Source organism: Hemitrygon akajei, chromosome 11, assembly GCF_048418815.1.
Source record: "Hemitrygon akajei chromosome 11, sHemAka1.3, whole genome shotgun sequence".
NCBI classification, from domain to species: Eukaryota; Metazoa; Chordata; class Chondrichthyes; order Myliobatiformes; family Dasyatidae; genus Hemitrygon; species Hemitrygon akajei.
The window spans coordinates 73460166-73476193 of record NC_133134.1 but is presented as its reverse complement, the minus strand read 5'-3'; the positions used below and the strand labels follow the sequence as shown (position 1 = coordinate 73476193).

At 45.2% G+C, this 16028-nt stretch overlaps 1 protein-coding gene across 9 annotated transcripts in view; it reads right to left on the bottom strand.

Annotated features, from left to right (window-relative positions):
* LOC140735710 (tropomyosin alpha-3 chain) overlaps positions 1-16028 on the bottom strand; it is an 83050-nt gene that overhangs the window by 49849 nt on the left and 17173 nt on the right. Inside the window, exon 1 of one of the 9 annotated variants that reach the window (XM_073061122.1) lies at positions 10957-11133. The exons of 5 other annotated variants lie outside the window; for them this stretch is intronic. In XM_073061122.1, coding sequence (XP_072917223.1) covers positions 10957-11088 — 132 coding nt within the window. In that variant the 5' untranslated portion in view covers positions 11089-11133. Of the gene's footprint in view, positions 1-10956; positions 11134-16028 lie in introns of those variants that run through there. 3 more of the 9 variants (XM_073061121.1, XM_073061120.1, XM_073061119.1) reach the window with 3 other exon arrangements.

Below are 16028 nucleotides of genomic sequence, written 5' to 3'. Positions count from 1 at the left end.
GGACCTGAACTGTGCTGTTATGTTCTGTGAGGGAACAGATTGATCTTTTTGATATATCATCTGTGACATGGATTTTGAGTTCAAGTCATTGTCGTTGTGGCAGTGCTTTTTAACTGATGCTTACACGGCACCTTTCCATATGCATGACTGTACTTTCAGGAAGCAGACACACCCAGAGGGCTTGCCCAACCCTGCCAGCTTCTGCGGTGAGAAGTGACAAAAGTAGGCAGCAAAGGGCTAGTGACTAGACAGCCTTACCAGCAAGTTCCTCAGTCATACTGTGAGATTTCAGTCATAAGAACAGCACTGCGGCTGTAAAATGCACCTAGTCCGTGCTCATTCAGCTAATGAGTGACTGCACAGGTCTTCCTGCAGAGGTGAACGGTGCCTGACTGGCAATGTAACTGATCTGTGGTACAAACGTTAAGATTAGGCAGCTCCCAGATTTGGTTAGAATGCTTTGAAATTATAAACTCACATCTCCTTTTCCTCCACCACAATCTAACATGTGCAGATGGTTCAGACTGACCTCACCCTGCCAGTGAAGTCAACAAGTTAACATCCAAAAGTTTCACTCAGCTTCAGAGTGGGGGAGGCAACTCAGACTCTTTCAGAATCTATTCTTCATCACACTTCTGTTTCCTCCCTCCACATCAGTTCAAGTCACACTTCCTCCCTCTACCTTCCCCTCTTGAAGAATGGTCACTGCTCTTTATTGCGTACCAGTGCCCTGTTTAAAGCTGTTTTTAAGATTATTGTATTTGTCACATGTGCATCGAAACAGTGAAAAGCATCGTTGCATCAAATCAGTGAGGATTGTGCTGCCTGGATTACTTTAACCCTTCCCTCCCGCATGGCCCTCCATTTTTCTTTTATCCATGTGCTTACACGTCCCAATGTGTCTGTTTCTGCCATCACCGTAAACAGCACATTACAATGTTTTTTAAAAACTTACCTCTGACCCCTCCCCCAATATCTTCCTCCAATTACATTAAAATTGTGCCCCCTTTTATTAGTCATTTCCAGCCTGGAAAAAAGTCTCCAGCTGTCCACTCTATGCATGCCTCTTATCTCTTGTACACCTCTATCAAGTTTCCTCTCATCCTTCTCCAACTATCTCACTCAACGTACCCTCATAAGACATGCTCTCCAATCCAGGTAGCATCCTGGCAAATTTTCTGTGCAGCCTCTTTAAAGCTTCCACATCCTTCCTACGGTGAGATGACCAGAACTGACCAACCTGATGGCATGAACATTGACCTCCATTAATGCCCCTCCTCCCCTTCTTACCCCATCCCTGATATATTTAGCTTTTTTACCCCCACCTTTTTTTTCTCTCTTTCTGCCCTTCACTCTGCCTGTTCTCCATCTCCCTCTGGTGCTCCCCTCCCCCTTTCTTTCTCCCGAGGCCTCCCGTCCCATGATCCTTTCCCTTCTCTAGCCTTGTATCCCTTTTGCCAATCACCTTTCTGGATCTCGGCTTCACCCCACCCCCTCCGGTCTTCTCCTATCATTTTGGATTTTCCCCTCCCCCCACTACTTTCAATCTCTTACTATCTTTCCTTTCAGTTAGTCCTGACGAAGGGTCTCAGCCCGAAACGTCCACAGCGCTTCTCCCTATAGAGGCTGCTTGACCTGCTGTGTTCCACCAGCATTTTGTGTGTGTTGCTTGAATTTCCAGCTTCTGCAGATTTCCTCGTGTTTGACAATATTTCAAGTGTGGTCAAACCAGAGTTTTGCATAGCTGCTCTTGAACTCGATTGTTCCCCCCCCCCCCCCAAACAATTTCTACATTACTCCCATTCTTTCCTTCCCCATCACTTTCACAAACAGTTCACTACATTTTGGAGGCTTTTACAATTCAGTTTTAGCAGAGGACGGGCAGAAACAGTGAAACAGATTTTCTTTTCCCTCCTCAGCCCTTTCTGTCCCTTCCCCTCTCTCCAACGGTCATCCAGTGGCAGCAACCTTCCCTTAGAAGTCAGTGCTCGGGAGATGCCCCACCTGAGCATCTAAATTTAGGTCTGCTCATCCAGTCTTGCACTGAGGAAATGCTTCATTGCCGAAGGATTTTCTTTTGCAAGTGGAGAGAAGGGGTGGGGTTTAAAGTCCACTCCCTGATTAGTTGGAGTGATCACACCACACTGAAGATTGTAGCCGGTGACCAGACAGATATTTCAACTACGAGCATCACAATGTTTCTCCGTTTCTTGGAGGGACCTTATGTGTATGAACTGGCTGCTAAACTTCCCTACTTTACAACGGGCTGCAGAGGGCTTCAGAACGCCCTGAAGCCGTGGCTATTCTTGTACACAATTAAACTGTTAGCGATTGATGCTCCTTCACTATCAGAGCCAGTCACAGTACTGCCACTTCCTCTTCACACAAAATCCAACTGCTGCTGCTCAGCTTGAGGAACCACAAAATGCAGTCACAGGACCTTGCACACATTCATAGACTCTTACTTGCAGACAAAATGGCTCCTTCGTGTGCCTAACTGAGCCCCATAGCCCACACAGCTTGATTTTCACAGAACATCGCAGTACAGTACAGGCCATTCGGCCCATGATGTTGTGCTGATCTACCTAACCTTTCCCTCCAACATAGAACTTTTCTTTAACATTTTTCTATCATCTATGGGCTCATCTAAGAGTTTCTTAAATGAAACCACCACCCCTGGCAGCATGTTCCATGCACTCACCACTTGGTGTAAAATCTACCTGTCATCCCCCATGTACCTTCCTCCAATTGCCTTAAAATAATGCCCCCTTGTATTAGCCACTTCTGACCTGGCTGTCCACTTTACTCATGCCTCTTACCATCTTAAGCACAACAAAAGAAATAATTATTTTCACAATCCAACAGGAAACGCTCTGATGGAAGAATTTATTTATTAGCAATATGGCTTGGAATAGGCGGATCTGGCCTTTGGATCTGCACTGCCTAGTAACCCTCAATGATCTACTCATGGGACAATTTACAATGAACAACTAACCTGTACTTTATTGGACTGCGGAAGGAAACCGGAATACCCGGAAAAAGCTCATGCATTCCATGGAGAGGACACAGAGACCCCTTACAGAGGATGCCAGGATGCTATAATAGAGTTACACTAACCTCCACACTACTGCGGCAAATGCTTCCATCTAAAGCAAATTATGGCTGGCCAAAATTTATATCATTCATGCAAGCTCCAACTACTCTCAACAATGTTCGCAGTAATCGACGAGGAGGATGGCACGGCAGTGTAATGGTTAGTACAATCACTTTACAGCACCAGTCAGAGTTCATCTACCACTGCTCTCCGTAAGGAGTTTTCACACTTCCCTCCTGACCTCATAGGGGCTGGAAAGTTAATAGGTAACATGGGCTGTACGGGCTTGTAACTGTGCTGTAATTCTCAATTTAATAAAAATAAATAGGGATTTGGTGAGCATCAGGTAGTTGAGAGTATGGAACGAGCTGTCAGAGGCAGGTACAATAACTAATTTTAAAAGCCACTTGGACAGGTACATGGATAGGAAAGGTTTTAAGGGACCTGCTTGGATGGGAATCTTGGTCAGTATGGGCCATTTGGGCAGAAGGGTCTGTATGACACTAAAGGACCAAAGGTCCTTTCCTGTCGTGTGCACTCGTGTCTCACCCTGAACTTGTGACCAGGTGGGCCATTTCTCAAGGCCACCAGCAGCAGCGGGTCACTGGTCCCGGACAGGCCTCAGTGCAATGTCTGCATCAAATTCAATTCGTTTCACTGAGGTACAGTGAAAAGCTCTTGTTTGCCTCCCAGACAGATCATTCCATATATCAGGAAGTCAATGGTTGGCATGGTAGCATTGCAGTTAGTGTAACGCTTCACAGCGCCAGCAATCGGGTTCAACTCCTGTTGAGTTTGTAATTCTCACTGTGACCGTGCGGGTTTCCTCCGGGTGCTCCGGCATCTCCCACGTTACAAAGACCTACAGGTTAGGCTCAGTGAGTTGTGGACATTTTATTTGGAGCCACAATGTGTGGTGACACTTGCAGACTACCCCCAGCACAATCCTCGGACTGTTTTGTCATTGATGCAAACAAGGCCTTTTACTATATGTTTCGATATACATGTGACAAATAAAGCTAACTTTTCCTTGAAAATATGCCAAGTACCTTTGTGTCATTTAAGACCGTAAGACATAGGAGCAGATTTAGGCTATTTGCACATACCCTCAAATAAAATGTCAGTGGGACACGATCAAAAGCAGCAAGGTTTTCTCCTACAACACACAAGGTGCTGGATGAGCTCAGCAGGTCAGGAAGCATCAATGGAGGGAAATGGACAGTTGGCGTTTTGGGTCAATGCACTTCATCCAGACTGGGTTTTTCTCCTGTATTTCTAACTTTTCCTCCCCGACATCTGTTCTGTTTCCATCATGTTTGAAGGGCCAAGGTTCTCTTCCTGCATTCTCCTTTCTGAATTCGTACCATTTTCAGCATTGCAGATCACTTGACACAAAGCCAAATCATTCCACCCCTCAAAAACACTGAAACACTGGAAACAATTCCACCAGGTGCAAAAATACCCCAGAAATCCTGGGGAAAAAAAAATCAGCTAATTCACCCTCCCAGATGCTGCCTAATTCCAGCAATTTCTGTTTTCCATCTCAGGGGTTAGTGAAGATGTAGAGAATTTGGCCTGACAGGTCAATACCAGTATTAATGATCCGGCCACTCTTGTCTTACCCTCCTTCTTCTCCTTCCATCAGCATGATCCTTCTACCTTAGTGTTTACTCAGCTTCGCACCATCGCTGCTCACTCGACCACACGCTTGCAAACCCTACATCCTTGCAACTGAGCTACGATGTTTCCCCTATCTTCTTTCTGGAGTTTCACAGTGACTAAATTGTTTTTATTAGATCTAGTCATGGACGCTCCCACAACGCAGACATCACTAAAACCATAAAAAGCACCCTATTATGGCATTGACCATTGTGAGAAGGAATTCATCACTGAAGCACAGGGACCACACCCCCCCCCCCCCCCCGGAGAAACACTTTACTCACTTTGCCACTCTCTGAGATGTGAAATTCCCAACGCACCAAAGAACAACTGAGACTAAACCACTGCACTACAACATCAACTGAGACCATAAGACGTAGGAACAAAACTAGGCCATTTGGCCCATTGAGTCGGCTCAACTCCATTCTTCTGTCTTCTCCCTGTAACCTTTGACACCCTTACTAATCAAGAACCTATCAACCACTTTAAACGACTTTACCTCCCCAGTCATCTGTTGCCAGACTCACCACCCTCCAGCTAATGAAATTCCTCCTCTTCTCAGTTCTAAAGAGACATACTGTATTCTGAAGCTGGGTCCTTGACTAGACTCCCCCCACTAAAGGAAACATCCTCTCGATCAAGGCCTTTCAATATTCAGTAGGTTTCAATGAGAGCACTTTTTCTAGAAAATGGGAGCTAATGGCTTTCTGAATTCACCTGATCAATCTGATAGTAGATCAACTTCCCTTCAGGGTACACCCAACCCTAAAGCAAGGCCACATCACCTTTCTATAGTAGGGAAACTATCTCCAGCATATTTCAACCTTACGCAGGCAAGCTTAGGAAGCAATTTACACTCTGTTGCATGTGCCAAATGCACGATGTGATGAAGATCATCTCTGGAATTTGATTTTTTTTATGTCAGTGAAATTTCAGGAGTTTGCAGCACCAACATTGCTACATTGCACATTTAGCACATGAAACAAGAGTAAATTTGTCTCTTCTTCCTCTCCCCACCCAGCTCCAAGCTCTTGCTGGGGTCTCTCTCCATAAGTGGACCTCTTACCAGTCTTAAAATATCAGCACCAACACTTCCATCTGTCTCCCCCCCCCCCCCACACACACATACATGCAGAGTAGAAACAAAGTAAAACAAACACAAGAGTTTCTACAGATGCTGAAAATCCAGAGCAACTGGGAGGAACTTGGCAGGCCGGGTAGCATCCATGAGGGGGAATAAATAGTCGATACTTCAGAACGAGACTGCTGGGACTCCTCTAGATGCTTCGCACTAAACAGAGTCCAACCAAGGGTCATTTCCACACCTCCTCACAATCCCATGTCAAATAATGTGGCAATTGCTGTGACATTGGAATCAGCCAACATATTACACCACAAGGCTGGCAGTTAAACAGCACAAGTACTTCAAAAACACCACAAAAGATTCTTCAAAGCTTTGTTCCAAGTAGCAGCTAAATTGCACAGAAAGGGGACTCCCACAGGAAACAGACATGCTGCACATATCATCAGTATTCTGACCTGCAAAGACTTGGACAAACAAGATCCTGAAAATAAAGCACAAGAATGGTGTCATAATTAAGAGGACACACTTAGCAAGACTGTGTAGGCCAGAGCTCTTTACTAGGAAAGTGAAGATTGTGGGGTGACCCAATCACATGCTCAAGGGTTTTACAGGGTGTACAAGGAGAGAGTATTCCTGCTGAATTAGACATTTGAGGAACATTAAAGTCCACATTTACCCTACAAAGCAATGTCAGAGGCCGTGTGCAAGTGTTTTTTTTTAATGTCCATATATGGGAAGGAAAGGCAAGTAGAACCATGAGCGATTTTATCACCACTAAGCAGGATGTTACCTCCTCCTAGCAACAGTGCAAGAAGCTGTCAGCTGAAGATGGAGGGGTGTGTGTGTGGAAAGATGTCAAATTCGCTTTGCAATGCCACACAATCAACTGATGAGTTTTCTTTCAATCACTTCATTCAGCTTTCACCAAAATCAGTTAAAGTCACCATCCAATTACAATAACATCCTTTCACATAAAATAAATTCCTTTTCTTTTACTTTGACAGTAAAACTAACTGAGAACTAACGGACAGTTAAGAATTATCAGTAACTGTCAGCTGTAGACTGAGTGCAGAATACAACTGATCTCCACTGAAGGTGTTAACCATTCAACATGTCCACTTCAGAAACATGTTGATGTATGGGGCACTCTTACCCATTAGTCACACATTATTAACCTAAGGATCATTGGGTTGTGCATTCAATCCTCATGCAAGGAACCTGCACACAGAACCTGGGACGACAGTCCCGGTGCAGTGCAGAGTTTGCCGTCTGACTGGTCAGCCAAACCCCTATCTCTTACCTCAGGCTGTCAAGGTGCTGTTAAAAATGGTACAAAGTCCCACATCCCCTTTCAGATTCAGGATCGTTTACGTATCACATGTACATTGAATATAGTGACATCAGTGGTTTGCGTTAACAACCAATAAACCCAAGGATGAGGTCCCTTAGCCTTCCAGAGGGGCAGCACGGCAGCATCGTGGTTAGTGTAACACTACTACAGCGCCAGCGATCCCCAATTTGGGTTTAGTTTCCCCTTCTTTCTTAAGGAGTTTGCACATTCTCACTGTGCAAAGGTGCACAGATTAGGGCTGGTAAGGTGTGGGCATGCTACCCTGGCACCATAATGTGTGGCAACACACGTGAGCTGCCCAGCACAATCCCCTGATTTGGTTTGAAGCAAATGACACATATCACTTAAAACTTTGATGTTTCGATGTGACAAATAAAGCCAGTCTTTTTTTCTTTTATCTGTGGCACCAATGCAAGTTTTCTGTAGCAATTCTCCTTTTAAACAATGCTTTATCATTCTTCCTTTCAAAATTACCCCCCTTATACTCCTGCCTGCCAAATGTCATCATCCCCCAACTGAAGAATCAGTACTCCTTCAACAGCACTTGAAGGAAACAGTGAACTCTGTACAGGGAAAGCCTGAATATCTTTCACCTAGAGTGGCTTGTAAGCATCGCTGGCCGATTCCTGAAGAACACTCCTGCTAGACTGGGTCTCCAGCAGGTAGCAAATGAACCAACTCAATTGGTTTTGTCCTCAATCTACCCATGGAAGAGGCATCCATTGTGACCACTCCACAGTCATTATGCACTGCAAAATTCTGCCTTCTCAACCACCAATGAGCACATCTACAAGGAGCGTTTTCCAGAAGAAAGCAGCATCCATCACGGACCCCAGCATCCAAGCCACGCTCTCTTCTTGTTGCTACCATCGGGCAGGAAGTACAGGGGTCTTAGGTCCCACACCACCAGGTTCAAAACAGTTATTACCCTTCAACCATCAGCCTCCTCTATTGTGTTTCTTATCTACTGCAAATGCCTGCAAGAAAATTAACCTGAGGATTGTATATGGTGATGTATACATACTTTGATAATAAACTTACTTTGAACTTTAGAGAGGGCAATCTTCACCTTGCTACACTGTGCTGAATGGGACAAGTTCAAAACTGGGAATGCATGAGGCACGAAGGTCCAACATTAATGGCAGCAGCAATGCATCCTAACCCCGTGGCCCAGCACATCCCTCACCCTACTATTGCTAGCAAGCCACGGGATGTATCCACGCTGGGAGCCTATAAACATCAGATGCTGCAACACAGAAGTATATGCAAGCAAATAAACTAAAGCTCTAGTCATGAATGGTATTAAAGGGAGAAGAGTCTCCACGATGGCGAGAGCCACCAGGTGATTGGTGAAGACAGGTAGTGAAAAGGGAAAATGCTACAGGAACAGACAATAATTCATCTGCAGTAGACCTGTGGCCAAGCTATCCACGGACAGTTACAATGCTGTTGACAAAAAAATCCACACAGGGGTAAATAGTTCTGGCCTTGCGAGGTTAATCATCCAAAGCCCAGAACGACATGAGCTGTGTTCTAACCATTTTCTTCACCAATGAACTTCTATCCAAATATCATATCAGAAGCCGACCATAAGACACAGGAGGAGAACTAGGCCATTGAGTATTCTCCACCATTCAATCGTGGCAGATTTATTATCCCTCTCAACCTTTACAGAAAAAGGAATAACACCGTAGTGCTCATGGACCATTCAGAAATCTGATCTTCTCGTGTAACCTGTGACCTACCTGTTTTAAATATAACCAATGGCTTGTCCTCCAGATTCACCACCCTCTGGCTAAAGAAATTCCTCCTCACCTCTGTTCTAAATTGATGTCCTTCTATTTCAAGGTTGCGTCCTCTGATTGACTCAATCGGCTGAATGGTCTAATTCTGATCTTATGGTCTAAACCTACAAAATTTACCAGGGGGGTGGGGGTGTGGAAGAGGGGATAATTGCCTCAGCACCATTACCTGCTGATTCCCCATGAAGTCTACACCAAACTTATACAAATGGTCACTGGTTTGAAAGAAACAAGTTCTCAGCCCATTGGTGGTGTGAAAGTAACTTCACCTCAAGAACAATTGCCTTTAGTCAGAGGGTGGTAAATCTGTGGAATTTGTTGCAATGAACGGCTGTGGAGGCCAAGTCATTGGCTGCATTTAAGGCTGAGATAGATAGGTTCTTGATTAGCCACAGTTTGTCTTTTGCACACTGGTTGTTTGTCTTGTGTGTGATTTTTCATTGATTCTATTGTGTTTCTTTGTATTTACTGTGAATGCCCACAAGAAAATGAATCTCAGGGTGGTACAAGGGTAAAGAAATAGCAGATGGTATACAGTGTCGGGAAGTGTATGGTGGTGCAAGTTGGTAGAAAGAATTAAAGTGTAGACTATTTTCTAAATGAGTAGAAGATTCAAAAACCTGAGGCACAAAGTTATTTGGGAGTCCTTGCGCAGAACTCTCTAAAGGTTAATTTGTAGGTTAGCTGGTGTTGAGGGAGGCAAATACAATGTTAGCATTCATTTTGAGAGGACTGGAATATAAAGCAAGGATGTAATGTTGAGGCTTTATAAGGCAATGGTGAAACCTCACTTGTATTGTGGGCAGTTTTGGGCCCCTTATCCAAGGAAGGATGTGCTGTCTTTGGAGAAGGTTCAAAGGAGGTTCACGAAAATGATTCCAGGAATAAAAGGGTTATGAGGAGAGCTTGATGCTCTGGGCCTGCATTCACTGGAATTCAAAAGAATGAGTGGGGATCTCATTGAAACCTAGTGAATGTTGAAAGGGCTCAACAGAGTTGATGCAGAGAGGATGTTTCCTATAGTGGGAGGACACAGACTCAGAATAGTGGGATGTCCATTCAGAATGGAGATGAGGAGGAATTTCTTTAGCCAGAGAGTAGTGAATCTGTGGAATTCATTGCCACAGGCAGCTATGGAGGCCAAGTCATTGGATATATTTAAGGCACAAATTGACCGATTCTTGATTGGTCAGGGCAATGAAAGGATACTGGGAGAAGGCAGGAGATTGGGCCTGAGAAATGGATCGGCCATGATTGCAGTGCAGACTAGATGGGCCCAATGGCCTAATTCTACTCCTATACCTTATGTGATGACATATATGTACTTTGATAATAAATTTACTTTAATCTGTTGAACTTAATATTTCACAGCAGAATTCTGCCCCCAAGAAGTAAATTAATTTTACCCTGGTTATGAATAACCGAGGGAACACTGTAACTCCAAATCGACAGGCATCAACTTCCTCAGCAAGAAACAGGAGGACAAAATTGAAGACCGCAGAAACCGCGGAGCCGCAGGGCGAGGCGAAAAAGGGGAGGGGGGACGTTGCAATCAGACACCTCTATGGAGAAGAATATCGTCTACACTTTTCTGAGAGTGGCAAGGTGGGAGGTTTACAGTGAAATTTAACTCAAAGACAAGCACCTGAGAGTGTGCGAACGGTTAATTTTCTCTCTGTCATACCAATACTGGGAGAAGGAACACACACACACAATTACACAGTCATCTGTGGGGTGGGGGGGGGGGAGAGAGAGAGGAAAGGGAAATGAGGGGAGGGGTTGAGGGCAGAAAGTGAGGGCGGGGAGGAAGAGGGCTTGGAGAATGGATGAGGATGAGTGTAACATCCCTCCAACTCACTGAAAACCATGTGGGGATGGGAGGAGAATCAAACTCAGAAGACGGGGCGGGCAATTCACTCAGGACCCCCCCGCCCACCCCACACTTCCGAGGGCAGCGCTCACCCACCTGCTCCCGAGCCTTGCGCTCGGCCACCACATCCTTCTGCAGCTGCTCCGCCCGCTCCTCGGCGTCGTCCGCCTGGTGCTGCAGCACCTTGATCTTGCGCTTCACTGCTTCGAGGGATGTAGCGGCGGCCATCGGGGATGCGCTAACGGAGAGGAAGTGAGGGCTGGGAGGGAGAAGCCGCCTCACTTCCTGCCGCTGTCACAGCCCGGGCGTCTCCAGGAAGTGACGTCAGCCCGGCGAGCGCGCGCGGGGGAAAATGGCGGGAGGGAGCCTCTCCTCAGCCAGCGGGCAATATGAGGGTCACTCCCTCAACTATTGGGAAATGGGGGGCGAAATTTCTTAGCTCTTTGAGATTCTGTGGGAACACTTAAAGGAAAATCCCAATTTCTGGAGGGTTAATTGAAAACAATTCTTTGAGGCTCTGTGGGAAAACTTGAGGAATAATCCAAATTCTTGGAGGATCAATGGAAACTCATTGGGGTTTGGTGGGAGATCTCAAACTTTCGTTGGATCTGTGGGAAATCTGGGCTTTGATCATTTGTGAGAAGTCGCCTTAAATCAGAATTGGCATGTGCCATGAAATCTGTAGTTATGCGTACATTGTAATACATAATTAAAAACAGACTGGTCTTTCAGTGAGGAAGTCGAGGATCCATTTGCAAAGGTCAGAGGTCTGGATTTCGGAGCTTTTTGATCAGATCTATAGGAGTGATTGTATTAAACACTAAGCTGTGGTCAATAAACAACATCCTGGCATAAGTATTAGTATTGTCTAGGTGATCCAAGGCCGTGTGAATAGCCAACAGGAGCACATCCACTGTAAACCTATTGTGGCGATGGGCAAATTGCAGTGAGTCCAGGTCCTTCTTGAGACAGGAGTTAATTCTAGCCATAACCAACCTCTCAAAGCACTTCATCACCATGGATGTGAGTGCTAGTGGATGACAGTTAAGGCAGCTCACCCTGATCTTGGGGGCATTTGAAGAAGGTGGGAACTTCCGACTGTAGTAATGAGAGATTGAAAATATGTTTGAATACACCTGCTTTGGAGTAGCTATGGTATATATCCTGCATATAGTAATTTATATTTTTAAATATTATGTATTGCACTGTGTTGTTACAAAACTTCAAATTTCACGACATGTCAATGATATTAAATCTGATTCTGATAGAGCAGAGAATCAGGCCCTTTGGCCCATCTGCTCCATTCCGAGCTAGGTACCTCCATTTCCTGCACTAGCATTCATGAAATCGCGCCAAACACCACTATTTGCCATTTTTTCACAATTTAATTAGTACTAGAAGAGGACTGGTTCTTTAAGGTTGTAGTACCTGTGGGAGGGGGATAGTGGCGATAAGCTCCCACTACCTATTATAGACAATAGACAGTAGTTGCAGGAGTAGGCCATTCGGCCCTTCCAGCCAGCACCGCCATTCACTGTGATCATGGCTGATCATACACAATCTGTACCCCGTTCCTGCCCTCTCCCCATATCCCTTGACCCCGCTATCTATAAGAGCTCTATCTAACTCTCTCTTGAATGTATCCAGAGACTTGGCCTCCACTGCCTTCTGGGGCAGAGCATTCCACATATCCACCACTCTCTGGGTGAAAAAGTTTTTCTGCATCTCTGTTCTAAATGGCCTTCCCCTTATTCTTAAAGTGTGGCCTCTAGTTCTGGACTTACCCATCAGCGGGAACATGCTTCCTGCCTCCAGTGTGTCCAATCCCTTAATAATCTTATATGTTTCAATCAGATCCCCTCTCATCCTTCTAAATTCCAGTGTATACAAGCCCAGTCGCTCCAATCTTTCAACATATGACAGTCCCGCCATTCCGGGAATTAACCTTGTGAACCTACGCTGCACTCCCCCAATAGCAAGAATGTCCTTCCTCAAATTTGGAGACCAAAACTGCATACAATACTCCAGGTGGGGTCTCACCAGGGCTCTGTACAGCTGCAGAAGGACCTCTTTACTCCTATACTCAACTCCCCTTGTTATGAAGGCCAACATGCCATTAGCTTTCTTCACTGCCTGCTGTACCTGCATGCTTGCTTTCATTGACTGATGTACAAGAACACCTAGATCTCATTGTACTTCCCCTTTTCCTAACTTGACTCTATTTAGATAGTAATCTGCCTTCCTGTTCTTGCCACCAAAGTGGATAACCTCACATTTATCTACATTAAACTGCATCTGCCATACATTTGCCCACTCACCCAACCTGTCCAAGTCACCCTGCATTCTCATAACATCCTCCTGACATTTCACACTGCCACCCAGCTTTGTGTCATCAGCAAATTTGCTAATGTTGCTTTTAATCCTTTCATCTAAATCATTAATGTATATTGTAAACAGCTGCGGTCCCAGCACTGAACCTTGCGGTACCCCACTGGTCATAGCCTGCCATTCCGAAAGGGACCCATTAATCGCTACTCTGTTTCCTGTCAGCCAGCCAATTTTCAATCTATGTCAGTACTCTGCCCCCGATACCATATGCCCAAATTTTGCCTACTAATCTCCTATGTGGGACTTTATCAAAAGCTTTCTGAAAGTCCAGGTACACTACATCCACTGGCTCTCCCTTGTCAATTTTCATAGTTACATCCTCAAAAAACTCCAGAAGATTAGTCAAGCATGATTTTCCCTTCATAAATCCATGCTGACTCGGACTGATCCTTCTACTGCTATCCAAATGCGTCGTAATTTCCTCTTTTATAATCGACTCCAGCATCTTTCCCACCACTAACGTCAGGCTAACCAGTCTATAATTCCTTGTTTTCTCTCTCCCTCCTTTCTTGAAAAGTGGGACAACATTAGCCACCCTCCAATCAGCAGGAACTGTTCCTGAATCTATAGAACATTGGAAAATGATTACCAATGCGTCCACAATTTCTAGAGCCACATCTTTAAGTACCCTGGGATGCAGGCCATCAGGTCCCGGGGACTTATCAGCCTTCAGACTCAACAGTCTATCCAACACCGTTTCTTGCCTAATATAAATTTCCTTCAGTTCATCCTTTACCCTAGTTCCTTTGGCCACTATTACATCTGGGAGATTGTTTGTGTCTTCCCTAGTGAAGACAGATCTAAAGTACCTGTTCAACTCATCTGCCATTTCCTTGTTCCCCATAATAAATTCACCCGTTTCTGTCTTCAATGGCCCAATTTTGGTCTTAACTATTTTTTTGCTATTCACATACCTAAAGAAGCTTTTACTATCCTCCTTTATATTCTTGGCTAGTTTACCTTCGTACCTCATTTTTTCTTGGCGTATTGCCTTTTTTGTTATCTTCTGTTGCTCTTTAAAAGCTTCCCAGTCCTCCGGTTTCCCGCTCATCTTTGCTATGTTATACTTCTTCTCTTTTATTTTTATACTGCCCTTTACTTCCCTCGTCAGCCACAGCCGCCCCTTACTCCCCTTAGGATCTTTCTTCCTCTTTGGAATGAACCGATCCTGCACCTTCTGCATTATTCCCAGAAATACCTGCCATTTTTGTTCCACTGTCTTCCCTGCTAGGGTATTGTTCCATTGAACTTTGGCCAGCTCCTCCCTCATAGCTCCATAGTTCCCTTTGTTCAACTGTAATACTGACACATCCAATTTTCCCTTCTCCTTCTCAAATTGTAGGTTAAAACATGTCATATTATGGTCACTACCTCCTAATGGTTCCTTTACCTCGAGGTCCCTGATCAAATCTGGTTCATTGCACAACACTAAATCTCCCTGGTAGGCTCCAGTACAAGCTGTTCTAAGAATCCATCTCGGAGGCACTCCACAAACTCCCTTTCTTGGGGTCTAGTACCATTCTGATTCTCCCAGTCTACCTGCATGTTGAAATCCCCCATGACAACTGTATCATTACCTTTGCAACATGCCAATTTTAACTCTTCATTCAACTTACACCCTACATCCAGACTGCTGTTTGGGGGCCTGTAGATAACTCCCATTAGGTTCTTTCTACCCTTATTATTTCTCAGTTCTATTGAATGCTCCAATGGCGTATGTCTCAAATAGCCTCTGGCAGCCAAGTTCAGCTCCTGCCTTCGCCTGTGTCTTAGTTACTAAGCCCAGCATAATCATTTCTACTGACAGGAGAAGGGGCAAAAGCAGGCTACTGGCAGCTTAAAACCAGTCACACTGGACAGATGGGGCTCTTCAGCCGTGGTCAGCAGCTCATCTAGGAGAAGGAAAACTCCGATCTCAAACCTCCACTGCCTTGCGACTACACTCACTAATGGGGAAGGCTTCGGGAATAAACCCAGAGGAGCCGGGATCCCTAAGACAGTCAATCCTATGTTCAGTTCAACGCTGACTGACATCTTCTGTGACGTTGCTGGTGCCAGACTGTGTTGGTTACAACAGTTCCTTTGGATTCATCAGCTCCATGGAGAGGGAAGTCCGATGCATGGGCAATAGCTTGCTCTCCATATCGGACTGCCCAGGCTTGTCTATCACATAGACAGCTAGGACAAAACTTCCATGGTTGACCCCAACCATGCCTCAGGATAGGGATTTCTGAGGTATCCAGGGGAGGGCCTGACGTCCATCCTGGGGCAGTTCTCTCACCTTTGGTCCCTGCCGAACATTAAACTCTCACCTGTGGCTTCAAGTAGCTGTTTGCATGTGACAGCAGTCACAATCTGGTACACCACCTCAACAGGCAGGCTAAACCAAGTGAGGGTAGCCAGCAAGCCTCATATCCCAGTGAGATAGGGATGTGTCTGTCCTAATGTGTGAAGTCAGCTCCGGCTGACTGGGCAGATGAGATCTACAATATGATCCAATAGTCAGGAAGGCAGTTCCGTGGAGAGAGATGGGCATGACAAGGCAGAGAAGTCATGGTCATCCACTGCCACCAAGGAAGACCCTAGTTATGATGGCTACTCGTACCATTTCCGAATTCTAGAGAGTGGAACTGTCACGGCGCAATGTCTTTTCCATTTTAAAAACTCTCCCACACTCATCGTCGAACATGACAGACAGCCACTACCAATCACTCGACAAGTTACAATGACCAATTAACCTACTAACCGGTGTGTCTTTAAAATTCTCAATACTTTGATAT